At 39.4% G+C, this 24,981-nt stretch overlaps 2 protein-coding genes and 1 long non-coding RNA gene across 6 annotated transcripts in view; 1 reads left to right on the top strand and 2 right to left on the bottom strand.

The window, feature by feature from the left end:
• Positions 1-18,427, bottom strand: part of ANKDD1B (ankyrin repeat and death domain containing 1B) — a 38,623-nt gene extending 20,196 nt beyond the window's left edge. Inside the window, exons 1-10 of one of the 3 annotated variants that reach the window (XM_080972782.1) lie at positions 18,021-18,427; positions 14,592-14,695; positions 10,125-10,223; positions 8,702-8,800; positions 8,502-8,606; positions 7,184-7,282; positions 5,961-6,059; positions 5,437-5,535; positions 4,390-4,488; positions 366-464 (exon numbers count right to left, since the gene is read on the bottom strand). In XM_080972782.1, coding sequence (XP_080828908.1) covers positions 366-464; positions 4,390-4,488; positions 5,437-5,535; positions 5,961-6,059; positions 7,184-7,282; positions 8,502-8,606; positions 8,702-8,800; positions 10,125-10,223; positions 14,592-14,695; positions 18,021-18,204 — 1,086 coding nt within the window. In that variant the 5' untranslated portion in view covers positions 18,205-18,427. Of the gene's footprint in view, positions 1-365; positions 465-4,389; positions 4,489-5,436; positions 5,536-5,960; positions 6,060-7,183; positions 7,283-8,501; positions 8,607-8,701; positions 8,801-10,124; positions 10,224-14,382; positions 14,541-14,591; positions 14,696-17,401; positions 17,572-18,020 lie in introns of those variants that run through there. The other 2 variants (XM_080972784.1, XM_080972783.1) reach the window with 2 other exon arrangements.
• Positions 8,862-9,771, top strand: LOC308458585. Its single transcript, XR_013977584.1, has 2 exons — positions 8,862-8,896; positions 9,125-9,771. It is a non-coding gene; the product is annotated as an uncharacterized lncRNA (long non-coding RNA).
• A 2,583-nt stretch (positions 18,428-21,010) lies between the features above and the next one.
• Positions 21,011-24,981, bottom strand: part of POLK (DNA polymerase kappa) — a 28,523-nt gene continuing 24,552 nt past the window's right edge. For both annotated transcript variants that reach the window (XM_080972547.1, XM_080972546.1), the window contains exons 12-15: positions 24,610-24,781; positions 22,481-23,353; positions 21,968-22,019; positions 21,011-21,643 (exon numbers count right to left, since the gene is read on the bottom strand). In XM_080972547.1, the coding sequence (XP_080828673.1) occupies positions 21,559-21,643; positions 21,968-22,019; positions 22,481-23,353; positions 24,610-24,781 (1,182 nt within the window). In that variant the 3' untranslated portion in view covers positions 21,011-21,558. The remainder of the gene's footprint in view (positions 21,644-21,967; positions 22,020-22,480; positions 23,354-24,609; positions 24,782-24,981) is intronic.

Below are 24,981 nucleotides of genomic sequence, written 5' to 3' on the forward strand. Positions count from 1 at the left end.
TCCAACAATGGCAGCTGGAGGAGGGAGGGGAAGGTTTCTAAGGAAAGGTAAGATACAGCCTTGCATATATACTGCATACAAATATTTGCTGGCTGGGACTGATGTAGTCCAAAATATCTGGGGGCACCAGGCTGACAAAAGCTGTTTTAGACAGTCGAGGTCTATGCTATTAAAACAGGCAAATGTGGTGAGAATACAGAATCTAAGTGCATCCTTTGACATTATCAAAGTACTGTAGTAACTGTACAGAGTAGTCACTTGGCATGTATCCAGCCAACTGATAACTTCCCCATCTTATTACAAAGGTAAGAACGTAACGCAGGTAAGAAAATACGAGATTTCATCTTATAAGCACAAGTTCTCACCTGATCGAGTGAGTTTATATCATGGTTAGCTTCTATTAAACTATTTACCACAGGTAGGTTATTTTTTAAGACAGCCAAATGGAGTGGAGGACACTTTTGCTGTAGAGAGAGGAAAAGTTTGTTACAATAGCACGATGAAAATGTCAAACCCAAGTATTCTTGTTCAGAAGAGATATTGCTTGCGAGCATGTGTCCACACTTCAGGGAAAAAACAATCCTTTGAGTAGAAGGAAGCCAAATTATTTCTGCCAAGAGAATTATGTTTGCCAAGTGTGCTGGCAATAAAAAGGTGTTATTTATAATGAACTGCAATGTAACAAGGCGATAAATGTGATGATAAATGTATGTATGTCAAAAGGAAGGCCCAATTAAAAACTGAACTCTTCAAATCCTGCTTTAAGTGTTTTTACTTAAAGGTTTTTTAAATAGTGGCTGGCCAATTGGTTCTTTCAAAGAGCTTTTGACAAAGTACCTCACCAAAGACTCCTAAGTAAGCTGAGCAGCTCATAGAATAAGATATGGGGAGAGGTCCTCTTGAAGATCAGGAACTGATTACCGTACTTTTCCGTGTATAACACGCCCCTTGTATAAGATGCCCCCTATTTGGGGGGACTCAAAATTAAGAAAATGGGGGGAGATTGTTGAGCTTTTTGGGGGGAGGATTGCCAAGTTTTTGGGGGGCTACCCATGTATAAGACGACCCCAATTTTTTAACATTATTTTAACGGGGGGAAACCTTGTCTTATACATGGAAAAGTACGGTAAGTAGCAGGAGGGATGTAGAGTGAGTGTAGAACTCCAAAAGGAGTGAATGGGCAGTAAAATGGCAATTGCAATTTAATGTAACCCAATATACAGTGATGCATGTTGGGGCAAAATAAAAATATATATATTAATATCACTTTTTTATCATGGGGTCTGAACTGCTTACTCTACTTAAACTTCTGCCATTGTTTTAAACCACCATTTTCCTCTCACTGCACCTCCCTTCTTGCTGTACTCAATCTTCTCCCTCTTTCCTTAGCTGCCTTCTTTTTTCTCAGCTTGGTGAAAGAGTTAAAGGATGCAGAGCCCTCAAATATTCCACAGTACTTTCACATAATGTATTTAATTCCTGGTGTTATGTGTTGTTAATCAACAAGAAGCTCCAACATCCATCCACTCAGTCTCCAGCTGAACAGGCTGACAGCCTTGCTCTTAAGATTCTATTGATCTAAAAAACACAGTAACATATACCAGCATGGGGGTTGTGTGCAAATGCATTTGCAGAATTAGAACAGAAGGGAGGAGGATGCATGAAAACAAGTGTAATGGGGAGCTGGAAAAAGGAAGAAAGAGATAGGAAAAAGGGGGTGAACGTGATAATGAGGTGCGTCATCAAAGAGGAGCTGCAAAATATGAGAGAAGAAAACAGGGGTGCAGCCCCTAGTACGTACATTCATACATTCATACATACATATATATTTAAAGCAGGATTTGCAATGTTCCTTTTTTTACTTGTTCTATCCTCTGACAATACAATAAGATAAACACTCGGCTAAGGATGCAAATATGATAAGGGACAGGATATAAATGTAATAATAATCTATAAGCAAAATATAGACATTTTCATATAGCCTAAAACTGGGGGGGGGGGCAGGGAATAAATTAGGTAAAATGTTAATTAGCTACATAAACTAAGTTATCTTCTCAGTTTTTTTCACTAAAGTTTCCAAGTTTTAACACACTCCTGAGCCTTTCCTCAATTTAATAAAAATATGTTTTCATGTCAGTGATACATACCGTACAACAATTTTAGATTCAGTCTCAACATATTCCCTCTAGGAATAAAACCTGGATGAATTTTATCTACCATTAACAGCTGGTGGGAAATTAAGTAAATAAAATTGTACATCAGGGCTAGCCAAGATTTTAAAATGTGACGAAAAACTTTTAATAGCATACAAAATATGTTTCTCAGATGATACCAGCAAGAACTCAGTGTTTAACCACAAGAACTCTATGAGAGTTGAATCTAATGCTGATGACTTTATATATAATCTCAGCTCCAAATGTGCTGGAATACAAACATATTTCTCTTTCGTTGATAATAAACGTGTTGATCGTACATATACAACTGGCTATAACAACAGGACAGCAACATACGGTCCTTTGCATAACAGTATCACTCTCCTGCAGGAAGCTCTGCGTAGGTATTTCATTTGGAAATATATGTGTTTTGATTTTTTGTTAAAAAAAATGTTGATGGTATTAGACACAATCCTGACACATTTAATTTTCACTGATTTCCATGAAAGAGTCAGACACATGCTAAACTCATTCCCACTGAAACCAACAAAGCTTAAGACGTTTTAACTTTAATTGGCTAGTTCTCATTATTTATACAATTTTCAGGAGAATAGATAAACTTCAAAGGGAGACTGCAGTTTGAAACCATTGAAGTACAATTCATCAACAGCCTTGATGTTGTCAACTGTGACTTATCACATTATGGCCTAGTTTGCACCTAACCCTAAGGCACAGTTGACATTAACCGTAGTTAATAAACCAAATATTTAAGGCTGATGTATCTGGCAGATGTGCACTTAAACCTTGGTGTATTAAGTCACAAAACAGTTAAAATCACTAGCAAGAACAGTCATGCCTTTAAATTTTCCATGGCTTTGTAGCTTTGGGGCAACGACAGTTCCTTAACCAGATAGGCACATAATGCTAAGCTATGGTTAAAATTAACTAAAGTTTATAAACTTTAGTTTATATAGGATTTGGCTGTAAATGATTTGGAGCCCCAAGAACAGCCCAGAATAACAGGTATGGAGGATCTAGAACTGTCGGGGGGGAGGGGCTGACAGGGATCCCTCCCTGCAGAAAGACAGCTCAACATCTGAAGCAGAGGCAAAACGACCCCTGGGCCCCAAACGAGACCAGTCAGGATGAGTGCTTTGTTGCAGAAGAGGACTCCTTGTGAGTAAAGGACTAATCAGGAGTAGGGCCATCCTCGCAAGGACTCTCTCTGCAGAAACCTCTAAGAAGTTGCAGCTGGACCCTGGGGTGTGTGGACTGGCAGTCTGGAAGCTATGGAAGATTTGATGTAAGGCTGAGAGAGCTGCTGGAGCAATGTCTTGCTACTAGCACTGTGTCCAAGTCTCTGGTGACCTGCACCGCTCTTCTCTGGTGACCTGCACCGCTCCTGTTAGAACAACTGCTTGCCTGGATTTAGGATTTGGATTAGCCTTGGATGTTGCTGCTATATGTGCCCACAATATCCTTTGTTATCTGGAAGGTCCCCTGCAATCTGGGATCCAACTGTAAAAGGGCACTTAACCTTTAACCATAGTTAAACATCTGGGCTTGGCTCCCACATAATGCCAAGCTGTGGTTTAATAAGCCATGCTTTAGCATTATTTGCAAACCAGCCCTATCTGTGTTAGTCAGCTTACCAATGTAAGGATGTCTGTATTATCAGCAGCAACTCCTTTGTCAATGACCTACCTTCAATAACATAATCATCACTGCCTGAACTTTCTGCATTTCATTTCATGACCTTGTACCACTTCGGCAGGAAGGTAAACGGCATTTCCGTGCGCTGCTCTGATTCACCAGAAGCGGCTTAGCCATGCTGGCCACATGACCCAGAAGCTGTATGCTGGCTCCCTTGGCCAATAAAGTGAGATGAGCGCTGTAACCCCAGAGGTGGTCACGGCTGGACCTAATGGTCAGGGGTCCCTTTACCTTTACCACACATGTAGATAAAGTTAGGGTTAGCTCAGAATATCCTGTAGCTCAGGATAACACTTAATCATTGGATGAAGTAGACTTCTAACACAGAGAAGTTTGTGCCAAAGCAAGCTTGCAACTCTTTAACATGCACTAGACTTTATCTATACTGGCTATGGGCTCTCCTTGTTTTGTATGCTGGTTTAGACATAGCTAGCTACTACTACTTTCAGAGAATCTTGTTAATAAATATCAAGAGGTGCCTGCAAAATAAAGGGCATAACCTGATTTCTTTAAAAGTACTCACCTGAGGCTGCACTCCCAGATCTATATTTTTATTGATAAGAAATGTGACCAAAGCTGTATGTCCATTCTGGGTTGCTATTTGCAATGCACTGGTATTGTGCTAAAGGAAAGACAATGGAAAGCAGTTTCTATTTCAAAGTAATTTAAAAAATAATGTTCTTTGAAGATATTTCAAGAAGCAGGTGAAATTATTAAGGAAACCAGTTTGCCACCATTCAGAGAACATGTTCTCTGGCTACAATCCACAAAGCTCTACCTCCACTGGCAGAGGAAGTAAGCCTCTGAAGACTAGTTGCTGGGAATCACAAGTAAGCAGAATGTACTCAGGTCCTGCTTATAGGCTTCCCATAGGCATTTGATTGGCCACTGCGAGAACAGGATGCTGGACTTGATGGGCCTTTAGTTTGATTAACCAGTGGCTCTTTTTAACTTCTTAATGGCCTGACATAATATTATTTCCTGTTGTGGCTACTTCATACAAATGCTTCACCATATTAACATGATGTAATACTTCACAAAGCCCGCACCACTTTGTTATAACAAAAGGCTAATTGGTAGAATGAAGTCCATGAGACTTATGGATGTCTATTTTGAATAAGGTGGTGGAATGGATTTGGCCTGTGGTATCACAAGCTTGGCTCAAGAAACCATGGACCAAGAATAAGCCAAATGCCCCCTTCTTTCTCCTCCTCTTGTGCATCTGGTTTGAATGAAGATGCATGAACATGCATAGGATTATGCTGTATGACATGGAAAGCAGAAAAATCATGTTTTCAAGAATGACAGCCATTGCTTCTCCCCTTGGCAGCTATTCCATACCACTGATTTCGATTAGAATGTGAATGTTTATAACTAAAAGACACCATTAGCAAATAACTGGGCATTCCAGTTTACATGCTTTTAAAATCTTACTAGACCGGGGGGGGGGGAGTTTCCTTATAAGACGATTTACGCAGTCTGTTTATATATTTTAAAAGTCTCATTGTATTTGGTGAGGCTTACTCTAAGATTGATGATATAGGATAGCAGTCTAAGAATATCAACATACTTTGTTGGAAATATTGATGTCACTTCCGGCTTCCAATAACAGATTGGCACACCCTTCGTGGCCTCCTTCCACAGCTAGGTAAAACGGGGTTTCGCCATTCTATAACGAACCAATACAAAAGGTTTGCACTTGTATTATAGACAATGCAATGGTTTAATCTCAGACATGGCTGAGGGGAAAATGCTTGATTTGAGCCACAATGGTTTCCTCCGGTTCCTTTGCAAATGGCACCATGCTCATTGCCCAGAGTAAAACCAAATTAGAAACCAGAAGCAGATGACATGGTGGGCAGTGGTGTTCACCTGGCCTCCAGGCAAATTTCTCCAAGTAAGTAAAATAAGGCTATTATTTTTTAGGTAAAAACCTCTGCGGCGCACAACTGTCTCCAGGTAAGATTCCCAAAGTGATACTTCCGTGAACATACATGAAAGAAGTTACAGGTTGACATCAATGTGTGTATAGATACATGAACAAATCTTGCAAATTTGTGGCCATGTGCTTTGCTTTTACATCTTTATGTTTACCTCATTTAACTCATTTATTTCTTTCCACTCTTGAAGAAGAACTTCTACCACCTCGCCGTGACCGTTTTTAGCAGCCAGGTGCAATGCAGTGTTTCCTTCCTGTAAAATAACACATACAGAAATAAATTATACACATATAATATTCATTATCACCACTTAAAGCAGATACCCTTGGAGTAAACAGAAACTCTAGAGCACTGCTCACAAGTCTATATGGGCACTATGCAATCTGGAATGGAACATAGCATTTTGAGTGCAGGTTATAAAAGCTAATTTCAATTTTCCCACCCTCCTTTTATCTATTCCTGTCTCTCTAAAGGACTGGAAAGATTTAGCGATCATGGAAGGAAGAGTGTGAAGCAAGAATCAAATGCCCTAGCTGACAGGAGTAGGCAGAATCCAAGCTAGATATGTTTTCTTTTATATATATATAAAAAATCCAGGTTAAAAAAAATACTGTTTTGAGTTACAGAACATGGTGTTCCATATTCCAAGAATAGGAATTTGTTTGCAGAACTAGAAGTGAACTGAGCTTTCACACAAGAGTCCACTCCTGGTTAGCTTTATTCATTTCAGCAGTCCAATTTATATAGTAATTGTTGTTTTGCTGTTGCTCTTGTTAAACAATTGGAAGTTAGAAACCCCTGCTGTTGTACTGCAAATCAGCCAGAGATCTGCCAGCGGATGCCAATCTACCATAAGTTTTCCCCCTGCCCTACCAAAGTTGGAAAAAGGGTAAAAACACATATTTTAACCAACATTAGTTTTGAGTACTATAATATACAAAATAGTAATCATGTTAATTCAGTATATTTCACCAAGTAGAGCCTTTTACATAAAATAAATAGGTTCAGTGCTTACCAAAACAAACCACTAATTCCGAGCGAGATAATTTAGAACTAAGTTGATACAGATACAATGTTTTCTTACATAAGCGCGGCTACTAATAAACTTAAGTTTGTTGTGAAAATTGTAAAAAGGAACAGTGGCATACAAATACTCTAAGCAGATGGATAAATGTAGCAGCATGGTATATTAAGTGGCAAAGTGAAATTAAGCACTGTTTAATCTATCCTTTCCCCCCTCTTTATTGCCAGAACTCACAGTGTTTTAATACAGCGTTTAACATGGGTAAGAAAGTACAGCTTTTAGTTGGAAATGCCACTCACTGCAAAATACCCAAAGGCAATAAGCATTTAATGGAATTCTTGTGATAAACTTACATTGTCCTTTTCTGAGGTGGATAAGTTAAGGGAAATCAACTCGTTGGTCATTTCTACATGGCCCATTTCAGCTCCGACAAGGAATGGCTTCCTACCTTTCTAGGAAACAGTAAATAATTAAGATGTCAGTGTGGAAGTAAAAAGCTCTTGTAGAAATTTTGTTAAGTATTACTTAACACGCACACTCCTATATATGTGGCTGCAAACACCTATACAATTAATGATACATAACTGCTAAATACTTGGGTCCTAGCTCCACTGCTCCAAAACCTGTCAGTACCAGAAACAACAGAGGAGAAACTGGGCAACTACTATCATGGATAAATATGATGTGGCAACATCATGTATAAATGATGTAGTCTCTCTCTAGAAAACCTATAATGAGTTGGGAACCTGTGATCCTCCAGATATTGTTGGTCCTCACATTTGATCAGCCCCAATCACCATGGACCAGGGCCGTCTTACCCATAGGCACTAGGGGTGCAGGGCACCTGGGCGCTGAGCTCTCAGGGGTGCCAGGCCGAGAGTCTGGGGCCCAAGAGTTGAGTCCGGGGAAGAGCCTGCCCACTGGTCAGAGTGCCACGGCGGGCTCTTCTGCTGCGGGCAGCTCTGCACCGCGAGTTTGGGGGTGACCGAGCCAGTGAGACGCTGAGGCGGCCGGCCAGCTCCGCCCTCCTGTGTGCCTGGGACTGGGCAACCGGGGGGGGGCACCGGGCGGATCTTTGTACCCTGGCACTGCATATGCTTAAGACAGTCCCTGACATGGACAATGGTCAGGGATGAAGGGAGTTGTATTCAAACAACATCTAAAGGGCCACAGATTCACCACCTCACCATAGGCAAAGAGGCAAAGGAAGAGATTGATTACCAGAAGTCCATAATTGATATAGAACATGATACAGTGCCCATAGAGAGACTTAAGAAGATGGGCAACATCATCATTATGTTAGGAGAAAAAGATAAAAAGAGCAGCCTTGTCCCAGTATACCTGAAGGAGTGTCTCCACCCCCATTTTTAAGTCTGGACACTGAGGTCCTCCAAGAAGCGAAGTTACAAGGAACCAGGCAGAGGGCCTTCTCAGTAGTGGCGCCCTCCCTGTGGAACACCCTCCCTTTAGATGCCAAGGAGATATAGAACTACATAACATTTAGAAGACATCTGAAGGCAGCCCTGTGACAAGCACCACAAAGGAAATTTTACTGTGACAATATGCATAGTTATCCTAGATGTTTTTTTAAAAAAATATTCACAAAATTTACTAATGCTATCCAGAAATATCCACTAGCAAATAACCCATAGTATAGTATATGCATGGTACCTCATCAGGCTTATTAAGATCCATCAAGTGAAGATCTTGGATAAAATAATCCACTATTCTAACATTATTGTTCCGGGCTGCAAAGTGCAGGACATTCATTCCCTCCTAAGGAAAAGACAGAACAGATTAGTAAAATGGAATAAAACATTCTTCTGTTGTGAAAAAATCTTAATGCTGTTTTATACCCACCACTAACAAACCTTGTTCTTAGCTTTTTGATCAGCGCCTGCTTTAATCAACATCAGCATTATGTCCAGATTTCCAGACCACGCAGCAAGATGAATTGCAGTAAGTCCATGCTCCAAATTTTTTAAAAAAGAACAATTAAAATGCAGTTAAGTCGCAATGCAATTCCAAACTGCTCTTTTCAATTTATACTTTGCGGCATTACAGTGGTACCTCAGGTTAAGTACTTAATTCGTTCCGGAGGTCCGTCCTTAACCTGAAACTGTTCTTAACCTGAAGCACCACTTTAGCTAATGGGGCCTCCCGCTGCCACCGCACCGCCGGAATACGATTTCTGTTCTCATCCTGAAGCAAAGTTCTTAACCTGAAGCACTATTTCAGGGTTAGCGGAGTCTGTAACCTGAAGTGTATGTAACCCGAGGTACCACTCTATATAGTTAACGGACATGATAAATGGGGATTAGCTTGTAAATTCTATGGAATTCGAACAACGCCACTTAAACCTGTGAGGTTGGGCGCAGTGTGTGGGTTCTTTTGACGGCGTCTATGTAGCTCTTTTTAAGTATTTCATAATCATTTTAATAAAGCTGTACAGTAGGTCAGCATTGTTTGGCATAGGAAGCTGAGGCTAAGAGATGGAGGCCTCTCCATGTAGGGAGTTCATGTGTGAGGTGACATTTGAATCAAATACTTAACAATTTTTATTGCACAAACCATTTTTTAAGTTCATATATTATTTGTAGACCTACCCTTAAAAAGCACTCACTGATCCCAACAATAGTCTGCTTACTTAATTCAACCACAGAAAAGTATCTAATAGCAATGATGTAGCAATGAGTGCATTTTTTTCTAATTATCCCGATACTATTATTAAAAAATAGCTACTTCTAAAGACATTATAGGTTAAAAGTCAAATCCATCTTGTTCTCTCTTTCTCTCTCTCTCTCTCTCTCTCTCTCAAAATAATTTTAAAAAATCTTAGTACGCATAGACCTAACTCCCATGTTATTTGACATCATTTGCAAAGCAACTTTCAAAATGTAAATGTAAGTGGGACAATTTTTAAAAAACTAGTACGGTAATTTCACTGCCCATCTAGGTTTTCCATTTAAAACTGAGACAGCTCTTGATTTTGCCTGATATAAAGCAACATTTGACATTTTGTGCTTTTTTTTCCTTGCTTGTGTGTGTTTAAACTAGCAAATATATGCAGAACACCTGAAACAAAAAAGTTAAATAATTACTTTTATTTCTTATTTTTAAGGAAGATGTTTCTGAGGAAGATATTAACATTTCAATATGTTTCCATTTTAAAAAATGACTCTTTCCCCCTTCAAATACTGTGAGCAAAAAAGGACAATCTATCAATGCCAGTGTTCCTACAAAATATTCCTATTTGCCTGTGTCAACAATAAAAAAGAACTTTTTTTTGTATACCTTATCTGCTACATCAACTCTGGCTTTGTGATGGAGGAGAAAGTCTACTGCAGATACATGATTTCCTGCAACAGCAAAATGGAGTGCTGTGCGCTTCAGCTAAAATAAGAAAATAAAAGTGACAGAATAACACTGAAGAGCTTTAAATCTTCTGGTCAGTAATAAAAGCAAAATGTTCAGCATCTACACAATCCCAAATTTCAGTTCCTTTTCTTTTAGTACTGGTCAACAACAACTTGATTTGGATTTTCATTAGAAAATTATTTCCCCACAAATATATGTGAATAACGATACCTTTAAATATAAAGAGTAAGTACAATAAACTCAATGGGCTCTGCCAAGCAGGTAAATATTTGTAGATAACAGTCTGTGGAAAAGTGAAATATTTGTTCATAAGGACGCTAATTAATATATGCAAATAACATTGTTTTTACAGGCTCCACTGCCAGATAAAAATAAAGGTAGCAGCAAACTGTTCTTAAGTGCTGTGCTACCATTTCCGCGTAAGTGTTGACATTGCATTGTGTGTTTATGACATTGTGCTTAGCCCAAGCTGCTCTTAACCCAGTGCCTTTAACAGCTGTATGGAAGAGGGAATTTCAGCTGGTGCAGCTTGGGCCACAAACTCCTCCTCCTCTCTTTCTTTTCAATAGTTTTATTCCGCTGTATCATAAAACAATATCACAGCAGTTTACAACAATATAAAAAAATCCAAATCCAAACAATAAAATCAGAAGACGTTAAAAACAAGTTAAAAGCAAAAGGACATTAGAAACAAATAGGTATAGACCATTGTGGATGATGCTCAAATTCTTGCTCAAATTCCATGTTGTACATGAGTATTAAAGGTGCAGACATCCTATCCTGTTTTTTTACCTCTCTACTCTAGTTAATTTATGATTGTGCCCTTAGGGGGTGTCCCCCCCGAGTCTGAGGATACAAAGATTTTTTTTTTATAAGATATTTATTAAGATTTTCAAAATATTACAAAATAAAAATAAAAAAAGAAGAAAATACAAAATAAAAATGGTTAAAAACAACTCAATATTTCCATTACTTATTTTTCATTAGCTTGTTTCCCGGACCTCCTCACGCCTCCCTTTTTTGTGTTCCAGTTCGGTTTGTTGGTTCAGCAAATCCTTACCCTCTTTGTTTATCCTACTCTTTAATCTTAAAATATTGTAACGTTAAATTTTTACCTATTAATAATCCATTTTTCATATTCCCTTATAGTATTACAGCTGAAAACCACTTAATTTCTATCCAACATCATTCTAACATTCATTAATTTTACAATATTTCTGTAGATAGTCTTTAAATTTCTTCCAATCTTCTTCCACCGACTCTTCTCCCTGGTCTTGGATTCTGCCAGTCATTTCCGCCAGTTCCATATAGTCCATCACCTTCATCTGCCATTCTTCCAGAGTGGGTAGGTCTTGTGTCTTTCAAAGCTTCAAGTTTGACCAAATTTCTAAATCTTTTTTCACTTCGGCCCAGCATTTTTCATAGTTATCTTTAAATAAATTCCCATTTTTGCTGTCATATTAATCCCCAGGTATTTCACTTTCTTAACCACTGTCAAACCTGTCTCATTCTGAAACCTCTCTCTCTCAATCGGTGTTAAATTTTTCTCTAATACCTTGGTTTTTAACTTATTCAGTTTAAATCCTGCAGCCTGACCAAATTCTTGAATCAGTTCTAAAACCCTTTTAGTACTAGATTCTGGCTCCTGTAATGTCAATACTAAGTCATCTGCAAATGCTCTCAATTTGTACTGTTTAGCTTCGACTTGTATACCTTTAACCAACTGGTCCCTTCTAATCATATTCAGCAAAACCTCCAGGACCGATATAAAAAGCAATGGGGAAATTGGGCAACCTTGTCGTGTCCCTTTTTCTATCTTAAATTCTTCCGTCACTACATTATTTACAATTAGTTTAGCCTTTTGTTCTGAATAAATTGCACTTATACTGTTTTCAAAGCCTTAGCCTACCCCCATCCCCTGTAGGTTCTTCTTCATAAAACTCCAAGAGATATTATCAAAAGCTTTCTCTGCGTCCACAAATATCAAAACTGCTTTAGTATTTATGTTCACTTCTAGTTTTTCCAAAATATCAATTATATTCCTCAAATTGTCAGACAAGTGTCTTCCCGGGAGAAAGCCCGCTTGGTCCTTATGAATCTCTTCCATCAACACTTTTTTCAATCTCTTGGCCAAAATGTCTGCAAAAATTTTGTAATCCACGTTAAGTAATGATATTGGGCGGTAGTTCTTCAGCTGAGTCTTTTCAGTCTCTGTTTTCGGTATAAGTGTAATATACGCTTATTTCCACGACTCTGGTGCCCTTTTCCCTTCCAATATTTCATTGCAGACTTCCTTTAAAGGTTGTACTAACCACTCTTTCAAGGATCTATAATATCTAGAAGTCAGCCCATCCGGTCCTGGAGATTTGCCTAATTGCATATTTTGAATGGCACCTTCTACTTCCTGTTCAGATATTTTATAATTCAACATTAATTTACTTTCTTGAGAGATTTTTTGTAATCCATTTATCTTCAGGAATCGGTCTATGTCCATTTCTTTCTGTGGCCCTTGTGTATATAATTGTTTAAAATACCTCTGGAAACAGTTTCTAATCTCAGTTGGGTTATGTATGTTTTTTCCTTCCACTTCTAAATTTGTAATAGTATTTAATTTTTGTCTTTTTTTCATTTGCCAAGCCAGCAATTTCCCACATTTATTAGCTGATTCAAATGTTTTTTGTCTCATTTGTTTAATTTTTCATTCTATTTCCTGATTCATGATTTCCATATATTGTACTTGATATAACTTTATTTCTCTCAAAATCTCCTGCGACTTTGGTTTTGCTCTTAATTTCTTCTCACTTTCTTTTATTTTCTCCAAAATTTTATCTTTCTTCTCATTTTGGCTTCTCTTCTTTATTGCATTCTGTTGTATCAAGAACCCTCTCATAACCGCTTTGCTTGCGTCCCAGATTACTCTTTTTTCAACCTTAGTGTTCATATTTATCTCAAAATAGTCTCTCAAGGTTTTTTGGGCCTTTTTATACACTTGTTCATCTCTGAATAAGGTGTCATTCATCCTCCATCTGAAGGAGCCAGTTGATATTAGTTTCATCTCCATCCTTATAGCATTGTGGTCGGAGCAGGTTTTTGGACAAATTTCCACTTTCTTTATCTTTGGTGCCATTCCTCTAGTTACCCATATTTGGTCAATTCTAGTCCATGTCATCTTGGCTTCAGAAAAGAAAGTTCCCTCTCTTCCCAAGGGATTCTTTGTTCTCCAAGTCTCCATTCATATCTCCCATCAAGATCAGATTGTAATCCAAATAGTCCATTAAGGTCTCATGCAACTTTTTGAAGAATTCAGATTTCCCCTCATTTGGTGCATAAATTCCTACTATCAAAAATTTCTCTCCTTGAACTTGAATTTCAATTGCCACAAATCTTCCTTGATCATCTTTAAAAATGAATTTCGGTGATAGTCTCTCCTTTGCATAAATCATGAGGATACAAAGATTAACCCCCACTTTTAACACTAGAATGTCACTCTGAAGAAAAATTTGTGTGTTTCTGGCATTGGGGAATCAGGACAGATTAGGGATTCTGCTGGTTTACCACCTGCCTCACTGCTCAGAGGTTTCCCTGCCTGAGTTGACAGAGCTGGTCTCAGAGGTGGTGCTGAGGACTCCCAGACTGCTGGGTCTGGAGGACTTCAACATCCATGCATGGGCATAGCCAGGATTTTTGTTAGGGGGAGGAGGACCTTGTTAGGGGGGCCAGAACTTTTGTTGGAGTGGCAGAACTGACGTGACTGGTCAGTTAGTTAAGTGTTTCTATTGTTTAACCTCATCGGGGGGGGCAGCTCCCCCCCCCCTTGGCTATTCCCATGCATCCTTGCCAAAGTGACTGGCTCTGGGGTGGCTCAGGACTTCATAGCTGCCATGATGCATAATCAGAGTCTAAATTAGTCTATCTAGATGTCAGAAATCCAATAAGCCCTCATGTGAATTGGACGAGAATAAAATTTAATGTCTCGTTTAAATTTAGGAATATCCAAGTGGCATATACTGGGCAGGATCACTTTTACAGAGTAAGCAGAATGCTTTGATCAATGAGGTCCATGGAATTTGACATGAATTTGAGTACGGCCTGAATTCTTAGTAGTCAACATGGCAATGCACTTTTTGCAGTCTCTTGAAATAAAAGTTGTTGAAGGAAATAAGAATATCCTTACTGGATCAAAGCAAAAGCTGATCTTGTCCAACTTTCTGTTTCCACAGTGTCCAATCACCAGACAATAGCACTCTCCTGTTTGTGATCCCAAAACACATATTTGAAACATTCCCTTTAAGAGCAGTGTGTTGCAGTTAGGTAATTTTAGGCTTTGGAAATGATGGCGTTGCGGGGGTTCCCTGTTCAGATGGTAATGTGCATTATACTTACACTATTTACAGCATTAATATTAATTCTTTTCTTAAACAGTCTTTCCATCGTGTCCAGATTATTAGTTTTAGCAGCATGCTGAAATTCTTCTTCGTCTGGTAGCACTGCAAAACAAAAAGCACGGGACTTTTGAAATATTAAAAGAAATGATCAAAAAGTTAAATTTATGTGCTACGTTTTTATCCCACCTTCTTCCCTTCTTCCCATTTTATAATGGGAAGGGCCATAGCTCAGTGGAAAAATATTTGGATTGAACACAAAAGTTCCTGGGTTCAATCCCCGTCTTCTCCAGGAGCAGCATTGAGAAACCCCTGCCTGAAACCTTGGGGTGCTGCCAGTCAGTGTTGGCAATGCCAAGCTAGATGGATTGATGGTCTCACATGGTATAAGACAGCGTATTATGTTCATCATAAATCTGTGAGGTGAGTAAGAATGACTGGTGCAACCATCAGTCTAGGATCAAGAATCTAGTGAGCATAATGGTGGAGTGGTGATTTGAACTCAGGTCTCCCTGATACTAATCCAACATGCTAGTGCTCATGCCACATACCACTGTTATATGTGTATATTTCATGCAGTGAAAATTAAATATATAACAATTATTTAGTATATAATAAATAGTTTATAATAAATAAGTGAAAAGGAGATTCAAAAGAAAAGAGGTTTTAAAACCCAGATACAGTGGTACCTCAGGTTACATACGCTTCAGGTTACATACACTTCAGGTTACAGACTCTGCTAACCCAGAAATAGTGCTTCAGCTTAAGAACTTTGCTTCAGGATGAGAACAGAAATCGTGCTTCGGCGGCGCGGCGGCAACAGGAGGCCCCATTAGCTAAAGTGGTGCTTCAGGTTAAGAACAGTTTAAGGTTAAGAACGGACCTCAGGAATGAATTAAGTATGGTACTTAACCCGAGGTACCACTGTATTTGAGTGGACCTGTTAAATCTGACCACAGTACAGAAAACAAAATAGCACATACACTTTTATAAAAAATGCTCTTATAAGAGAAAGAACAAGACAGAGTTAAGGCTGGACCGCAATCACAGAAGTGGGTTCTACTGGCTCTACTGGCACAGCAGTGCTTCTGTTACTAGCCTGTAAAAACATTCATTTCCACCCTAACTTACATCAACCAGAATCAAATTGTTAAGCAAACAATGGTTGTGACTTTAAAAGGACCTCAGTTTAATGCTCTGCTTTATCACATTTGTTTGATGTGTTTCATTAATGCAGAGAGTGCAAGAGATCACTTCATATTCTATTGATATTGCACACATGAAAGAAAAGAAAAAGGGGTGTTTGCTTGATTCTGGTCAAGGAGGGGAAAGGCAAATAGACCAGACAGACTGGTACTTCAGCATTCTCCCTTTCATGATGAATTTGATAGTGCCCTTTGGCCTACATTCCCTGCTTTCAGCCTGGTCTCCTATTTGCAAAAATAAGCCAGAGGAAAGAATAAGTAGGCACAGGTAATTTAAAATATTCTATGGGAATTGTTTATATTTGAGGTTTAATTACTGCAGAGGCAGATGAATAGTAAGTACTCTGACTTGGGCAGAAAAAGTGCTCCTAAGAAGCAATATTCCAAAAGCTGAGAGTTTAAAGTATAATTTGCTTACTACTATGAGGATATATTTGTTTTAGAGGGATGGCTGAATGCCGCATCAGTGTTTCCTGCATGCTGGATTGTGGTCTAAACCACAGAGCCTAGGGCTTGCCAATCAGAAGGTCAGCGGTTCGAATCCCCGCGACGCGGTGAGCTCCCATTGCTCGGTCCCAGCTCCTGCCCACTTAGCAGTTTGAAAGCATGTCAAAGTGCAAGTAGATAAATAGGTACCACTCAGGTGGTAAGGTAAATGGCATTTCCATGCGCTGCTCTGGTTCACCAGAAGCGGCTTAGTCATGCTGGCCACATGACCCAGATGCTGTCTGCAGACAAATGCCGGCTCCCTCGGCCAGTAAAGCAAGATGAGCACAGCAACCAGTCATCCACAACTGGACCTAATGGTCAGGAGTACCTTTACCTTTACCTTTATGAGGATGTATTTGTTTTGGAGGAATAGCTGAGTTCCACATCAGTGTTTCCTGCATCCTGGGTTTCCTGCATCAAGCAGAATGTAGGACTAATGGTCCTAATAAGGTCTCCCCTTAGCTTTGATATGAATGAATACAGCCCTAAAGGAGCCTTGTAAGAAAAAAAAATGTATTGCTCTGAATTGCTTGAGGTATAGGAGATAGCAGGGAGGACTGGGGTTGATTAAGAGGGAGTCAAAGCAGTTTGAATGAAAGTATTCTGGCTGGAAACTTTAAAAAAATAAAAAATAGCCTTCCAGGACAATAATATGCTTACTTAACAACTAGGAATAAGCCCCACAGGACACTAACTTCAGAGGGTGCATTCAGAACCATGTTAAAAAGGAAATCTGAATTAAATGGGAAATGTTTTTATGTCTACAATGCCATGTGGGGAAATATACAACCAAACAACCATCTCCGCCTGTATTTGGCTTAAGGAAAAGTGAGCTGTGGAACTCCTTGCCACAAGGGAAACATCGCAGGAAATAATTTAGCAATTTCCAAAGATGAATTAGGTTATCAGTAGAAAATGATGTAACGGCTGCTTGATTGTGCCAAACTGCCTCCATCTGGTGAAAGTTCTGTTCTTGCGTGACCAGCGGGCATCAGAAATGGTCAGCCACTTTTTGGCTGCTTGCAATGTCTATTTATCTGCCTTATAGGATTATTATAAATATTACTGAAATAATGTCAGTGGAGCACTTTGAACTATATAAAAGCGGAATTATTACCAATTTTCAGCGGGAAAGTGGTGGAGGGAACGCATCCCAGAATATGCTGACCTTTCCTCTGCTCTTCCAGTGTTCCAGGACTGATCCCTGTTACTGAAAAACTTTTCAGGATTCGACTCCTGCTTTTTATACCCTACAGAAGGGAATTTCTGAAATGGGAAGGAGGGAGGAGCTACCATTCCTTCCCGCTCCAGCTGGAATTGATTTATGTCCTTCAACCACGTAGATGCGTAAAAGCGCACAATGCAGTCGGGGAAGGAATTGCTGCTGCCTGTTGTAAGTTTAGAGACACACGGGGCCCCGAGAGAGAATTTGCCAACATAAAACTAATCCTCTCATGGCGCTTAGTAGAAAATACGGTTTTGGTTTGTCTAAAAACAAACCCTCTTATAGTCTCGCGAGCTGCCGTGAAATGCGCAAGGAACCAAAGGGCCCGTCTGCGCCTCTAGTCTGCCTTTTCCCGCCTTCCGCGGGGTGGGAAGGGCCGCCATCTTCGCAGGGCCGACTGCCAGTCATAATCATAACGCCCGGGGCTTGTCGGCGTAGTGCCGAGCTGCGCCCTCGCCCTTCCCCGGCGGGGCACCTCCTGAGCCACCCGCCACACAACAGCAGCACTCACAAGTCCCCGCGTTCGCCGCCTCTGCTGCCGCCGTCGCCTTCGGGCTGCTGCTTTCTTCTTTGGGACTCCGGTTCAGAAAGCCCATAAAATCAGTCAGGCCTTTCACTGCGCGGTTCCAGTTTTCCTCCATGGCGCTGAGCGAGTGTGTGTCGCTTTCGAGGGGCGACTCCCTGTCCACAAGCATCAGCTGTGTGTGCTTTTCTCCCTCAACTAGATAAGAAATATGGGCTACCGTCAGTCCTAGGAGCTAGCAAACAAAGGAGGACCTGAGAAGTAGGTGACGAGGGTGACTAAGAGCTGCTCGGGTTCGTAGAAAGTTTGTTCCTGCCCTTAAATTGCCTGCCCTCAGCCAGTTGTGGTCGGAGGACGGGCAGACTTTGAAGTGAGACACGAGTGTTGTCAACTGAAACAATACTGTAAAATGGCAAGATTCATACACCTAGATGCTAATGAGAGGTAGGCGCGTCCACTGAAATCCAAAGGCAGGAGGAATCAGTTCTGGTCGGACAAAGAGTCCTGAGAGATGTGATTAAAAACATTTATTTTTTGCTCAGGACCACCAAAGGCGCGCTGCTTGTTTTGCATTGGGAAATGTGGCATATATATTGTTAGGAATTTGGGTTGGGGGGCGGGGCGCAGACTCCACATTCTAAGTTTAGTAAAAGGTAGAATTTAGCTAGTATTTGCCAGGGCAGTGAAAAATACAAGCTGGACCAGTTCTCCCGTTCGGTTAAGAACACAAAGAGAGCCAGGTAAGAACTGGCCATGGAGGTGCTGACTTTCTCTGCCCACAAGTGGACAAAAACAAAAGAATTGAGGTGGGGAGGTTGCTAAGGTTAACGGGGTGTGATGTCAACAAAGAAAAAAGGTGTCATTTTAAAACAGGGTTTGAAGCAGGGTTTTGGGAGGAGGAGAAGGAGGGAGGGGCCAGAACTCCACAGGCTCTGACTGGAGGAGGTTGCATGCAGAGACTTGGGAAGCTGGCTGGCTGCTGCTTTAGAGCCAAGCTTGCTGAAGCAATGAGAGAAGTAATCAGAGGCAGTCTTGGGGTGTAATGTTCTGCACTCCTTCCATGAAAACTCAGGTTGTAAACGTGTAAACTATACTGTACTTCATAAATACACGACAGTCTCCACTCTGTCTCATTTCCAAGGAACACAAACCCTGCTTAAGTGCCAAAATCCCTGCAATCTCACTACTGCTCAGCAGAGATTAGGGTGGCCTGTTTACTGAGCTAGATCTGCGGAAAAAGTTCATTGTAGTTCCTGACATTACATTGCTAAAAAGTGGGTCACATGTTGGACTTAAGCACTCCAGTAATCCAGCAAGGTGTTTTGTAACTGTGTTCTTGAGTATACATGTATTTTTTACAAGGAGACGAGTCCTAAACACACTTCCTAGGAAATACACGGGGTTGGACACAGGGAAACTTACTTCTGTTCTAAGTAAAAAATGCATCGGATTGCACTGCAAGTGATGAAGAGCAATTTTCTATTTTACTCTGTGTTGTGTTTTTTACGAGCCAGTGTGGTTGGCACGTTGGACTAGGCCCTGGGAGACCAGGGTTTGAATCCCCACTCCACCATGAAACTCACTGGGTGACCTTGGGCCAGTCACTGCCTCTCAGCCTGACCGACCTCAATGGGTTGTTGTGAGGATACATTGGGGAATTGGAGAACCATGTGCACCACTGTGAACCATCTGGGAGATATTAGATCTTGGATTAAAACTTCATTCATTCATTTATCTTCTGTGTGGGGTCATGTGGTTCAAATGATCAGCCCTATGTACTCTAAAACAGTGCAAGAGTAAAAAAGTTATCCTAGCACTGGCCTGAGTTAAGTTGTCAAGCCAGGCACTAGGGCTGGGGTGAGGAACCCTAGGCCTGAGGGTCAAATGTGACCTTCCAGACCTCTCTTTCTACTCCTTGACATCGTCCCTAGGTCACAACACCTCCTCAGCCAAATCTATCACTGGCCTTACTTCACACCCTCCTGGAGTGTTTTTCCTGGCTGGAATTGTATCCTTGAACTCCTTGTAACATGTCGCTGAAGCTCAGTTAGTTAGAGCATGGTGAGGACAACACCAAGGTTGCAGGTTCAATCCCCATATGGGACAGTTGCACATTCCTGCATTGCAGGGGGTTGAACTAGATGATCCTCAGGGTCCCTTTCAGCTCTACAATTATATGATTCTATGATGATTCTTGTTTGCCTGGATGGAGAATAGAGGTGCATGTGTATAAACAAGCCTACTGTACCAAGGTAAAATTTACATTTGTTGCCCCACCCACCTTTTCCTTTGGCCCCACCTGCCACTATCGTGTGCTTGCCTTGAAGAGAATGTCACTCTCCAGATAAAAAGGTCTTGCACTAACCTGTGTTGATCCCGTCTCTAATTAAGCAATAGAATGCCATTTCCCCACCATTTCCTATGGTGGGACAGTAAACTATATCCCCCCAGATTGTTTGGAAGGGGAAGGCACAGCTTTTTCCAACTATCAAATAATGGATGGCAATTTCACAGCAGTTTGCATCAAAATGACCAAATCTATTCCACAGGACTGAGCTATTAAGATTATGGCACAGGTTGGCTGTGTAGAACTGGAGAAGCTGAGACCAGTCTTTTTAGAGAAGTTAAAAGTGTAGTTCTAATAATGAACGTTACAGCGAGAGTAGCAACTTTATGATAAACTTGATAGAAGTCTGACCAAATTGTTTTGGAAAATATATTCTATATTAGATTTATTTTGGAAGATATATTTCATTGTGAATATACTATGTATAAAATTATTTTAAAACATTTGATAATTTATATAAACACAAATATATATACCATTTACAATGTTTGGAAAATGTAAACAAATGAAATTAACATTTCTCTTCATAATCTTTAATATTTGATTGGTAAAATTCCTTCACTTAAGAGCTAAATATCGTTTATCATATCTATATGAGATCAATTATTGGAGAATTAGACACACAGGCTGGATTTATTTGATTATACAACTTCCTACCCTGTTTTTATTACAGTGAATCTGTTACACTGCTCTAGTCTTACTGAATTAGTCTAGTTGACTTCACTAAGTGCATTGCCTTCTTAATCATTAATTCGGGAAGGCAGAGCCTTTTGGACAATTGCGCTGAAAACAGTTTCTACAAAGGCACAGAACAGAAAATGTTCCAACAGTACAGTTTAGGTCTGTCCAAGGGCTCTTGGATATTGATAACCATAAACAAGTTTTAAAAATCTTTTTCTTCTCATTCAAATGAGGCATAGTAGTTGCCCCATATCCAAGGTACAATCCTTCATTTTTTCTTTTCTATCAAAGAGCTATGAAAATGACTTTTAAAGAAGTCAGAATATGAAGTGTTATTGTAAGGCAAATAGTTGATAATAAAATAGTGATCTGAATAGTGTAAAAGTTTCTATAAAATTTTTTACACAAATTTAAGCCTGCATAATCCTGAGCAATGTACTTCATATGTAAAGTATTGTACTTTAACAGTGATGAAAATTTCCTTAAAATAAACAGTATTCATTTGAAAAAACTTTCTATAGTACACTTAGAATTATTTGACTTGGCTTTTTTAGATGTCGACTGGGGAACCAGTGTTCCAGACCTGAAATGAAAGAAAAACACATACCATTAAATACATACCATTAAATTAATTAAAGTCTCGCCATGCTCCTGCTTTAAACCTCTGAGTTCAGGTGTTTAAAGGGAGAGAGTGGGGAGACTTGCAAAGTTGTGCAAGAGTTTTTGACAACCCACTAGTCAAGATTGTGACACCATAGAGATGTAATGCGATTGGCAGGTGAACATCTCAGCTCACCTGTTAAATTTGGTCTGTGAAGCCAAACCTGATAAGGATTTGGTCAGTGGCATCAAAAAGGGTCCCCACCCCTGTTCTAAATACTTTAAGAAAAGTTTACACAGAGCTTACCGTTTTTTTCCTACTGTGGAATTTGTACTATTCTGTCCTCTGTCCAAGATTCCTGAAGAAAAATGAGGAACATTCACAATGTTTTAATTGAAAACAATAATAGATTCTGCAGGAGGTTTGTATGATAAGTGGGAACCCGGTGTTTGGGGAGGGGAACTACCATACTAGGTAGTTAAGGGTTATTCATAATGAATGGGAAGCAAACTTCCTATTCTAGGTGGTCCTCACCCAAGGTAGGATTGATGTATCATATAACTTCCAGAGAACATGGGCAAATCAATAACCTGGCATAATTTATTTTATATCTTTATATATCCTAAGTTCATCAGAGTTCATGAAGCAGCTTTTATTTTTTCTGAAGGAAAAATAAGCCTATTTCTTCATAAAACAGGACATGGCCAACTCCTTTGCAAACACCTATGTGAATTAGTTTGCTGCACCATATTTATGGTACTAGTGTGTTCAAAATATATTTTGCATTTTAAAAAAATGAGTGATAAACAGAATACTCACCGAGGCTTTTTGACTCTTCTGTCAACTGCTTGATAATTCCTTTGTTCAAACAAACATCCACATGCCTGTTAAACAGAGCAAGGTCTGTTGTTTTTTGTTCTAAATTGCAGACTGGGCAAACTAAAACCTTGTTTTCAGTAGCATCAGGAAAACATGGCAACTTAATTTCCGAAGAACTGGGCTCTTCAAAATATTCTTCTTTTTCCACAGATAAGACATTAGAGGGAAAATCCTGTTTTGCACATGTATCAAATCCAAAGTTACTAGAAAGGCTACACTCACTCTCCCTACTGTGTTCATCATCTTGCAGCTTAGGAAAAACGTCTGTGCTTCTGTTTGTAGCATTATCAACTATCTCTGCTGGCTGTACTTCAATCTGTGGCTTACTTGTTTTATCTTTCTGACATTCTTCCTTTTCCATGTTTACAGACAACTCAGTTGTATTCTCCCATGATTTGCTGTTATCTGTAATATCTTCTTCCAACGTTCCACTAAGACACCTGTCAATATGCCTGTTAAATGCCTCTAACGTGCTATCTTGATGTTCTTCAAAGCAAACAGGACAAATGAAGATCTGATGTGCACCATTATTCTCTGCTGGTTCAACTGACTTCACTAATGACTTCATATCTTGTAGGTTCTGCTTGTTTGGAGACATGTTTAAAGAAGCTGCTTGATTAGTTTGCTGTCTTGTAGCTCGCTTTTTATTGAAAAAACTCTCCTTCTCAGAAGCATTTGGAAAAATTTCCTCTTCCGATTTCCTAGGAAAGAGCCCGGTAGTACTGATATGTTTTCCAGGCTCTAGGAAATTAACAATGCTCTTTTGTTGATATTTCTTTTCTTCTTCATTTAGAAAACCTGATACCCGTATACCTGAATATGATAAATATGCAGCATATAGTTTAATGGCAACAGAGTTTAAAATCTCATCAAAATGCATAGAACTTAAGTACAGTGGTACCTCGGTTTACAAACTTAATCCGTTCTGGAAGTTCGCTCTTAAACCAAAGTGTTCTTAAACCAAGGTGTGCTTTCCCATAGCAGTGGAGGACTCAATTTACAAATGGAACACACTCAACAGGAAGTGGAACATGTTCTGCTTCCAAGGCAAAGTTCACAAACCAAAATACCTACTTCCGGGTTTGCAGCGTTCTTAATCCAAGTTGTTAATAAACTAAGCTGTTCTTAAACCAAGGTACCACTGTATATGCAATTTGGACCAGAATTACAGTCTTGATCTGCTATATAAATTGGGGGAAAAACTATTGCAAATAGATCATTTTAATAACTCTCACCATGAAAGCCTAAAATCTACATGCTATTCAAAATCATGGATTTTAGAGTTTTTGAAACATTGCTGCACTTCAACATGTATGATGCCAAAGGAACATTTCTTATCAAGTAAGAAGGTTCTCTTGGGATCTTTGATTTTTAAATATTAATCAATATTTATGAAAAAAAGATTAAAAGTCAAAGTGTTCCTGGTGCCCACAATTAGGAAAGTCTTATGCAGCAAAAATTAATAGAGTCTGGTAAGTTAGCATGCCTTATTTGGAAATCTAGTATTTGCATTTATGTGTTATTGGGAAATTTTGGCAAGTAACAGCAGAACAAGTTACATGGTAAAAGGAAGAAGAAAAGTATTATAACAAAGGCCATGAACAATAGACATGAACCTATACAATTTCCTCATCTCTTGAATTCTGTAGCCTTTTTCTGACACTGCCTGAAGGTTTTCAGTGGCATCTCCTTAAACATGATGGTATACTTTCTATTTTTTTTAAGTGAAAGCTGAGGTTCAGGGAAATCAAATTCTGCATAAAAATCCCCTTGCATACATTGGTAGATTCAATTCATACCCACTGTAGCACCACACTTCTCCTTTTTAGAAAACCAAGTAAATCTGTTGCCAATGTTGTTTGAAAGGAAGCTGATGTATATTTTAAGAAAATATACAATGTTATATATTTTAAGAAAACGTTCTAACAATTCATTTTACTACAATATTAATACTTGATGTTTTCCAACAACAACATTAAGAAGAGGGGCGCAGCACAGCCTTTTCCATCCGATACCTGTGTTGCACATAGAATTCTAACCATCAGTAAAAAAATTAAAGTGATACTTACCCATCAGTCGCAGACGCAAAGGTTGTGGGGCCACAACCTCCGTTTCTGACCGAAGCAAGTCTTTAGCAACAGCAAATATTTCTTCTTCAGTAGAAACTGCAGACATTACTGTAGTAGCTCTTGTTTTTACTTCAAAGTTTACATTCTTCAACTTTAAAGTTACAGTTCTAGCCTATTAAAACCAACAGGATTTTAAGACTTTTTTTCTGAAATGGATATACCCTGAGATTATAGATCTAGCTTAACAATAAGGCAATAAAGCCGTTGCCGTGAACTTTTCACAATTATACATAATTAACTTTTCACAGATATTTCATGTTCTTTTTCATCTTATCTGGGGCTGCCAAGCAACTGATCATTCAACTGTCTTAA

Source organism: Podarcis pityusensis, assembly GCF_964106645.2.
Source record: "Podarcis pityusensis genome assembly, chromosome: 11".
NCBI classification, from domain to species: Eukaryota; Metazoa; Chordata; class Lepidosauria; order Squamata; family Lacertidae; genus Podarcis; species Podarcis pityusensis.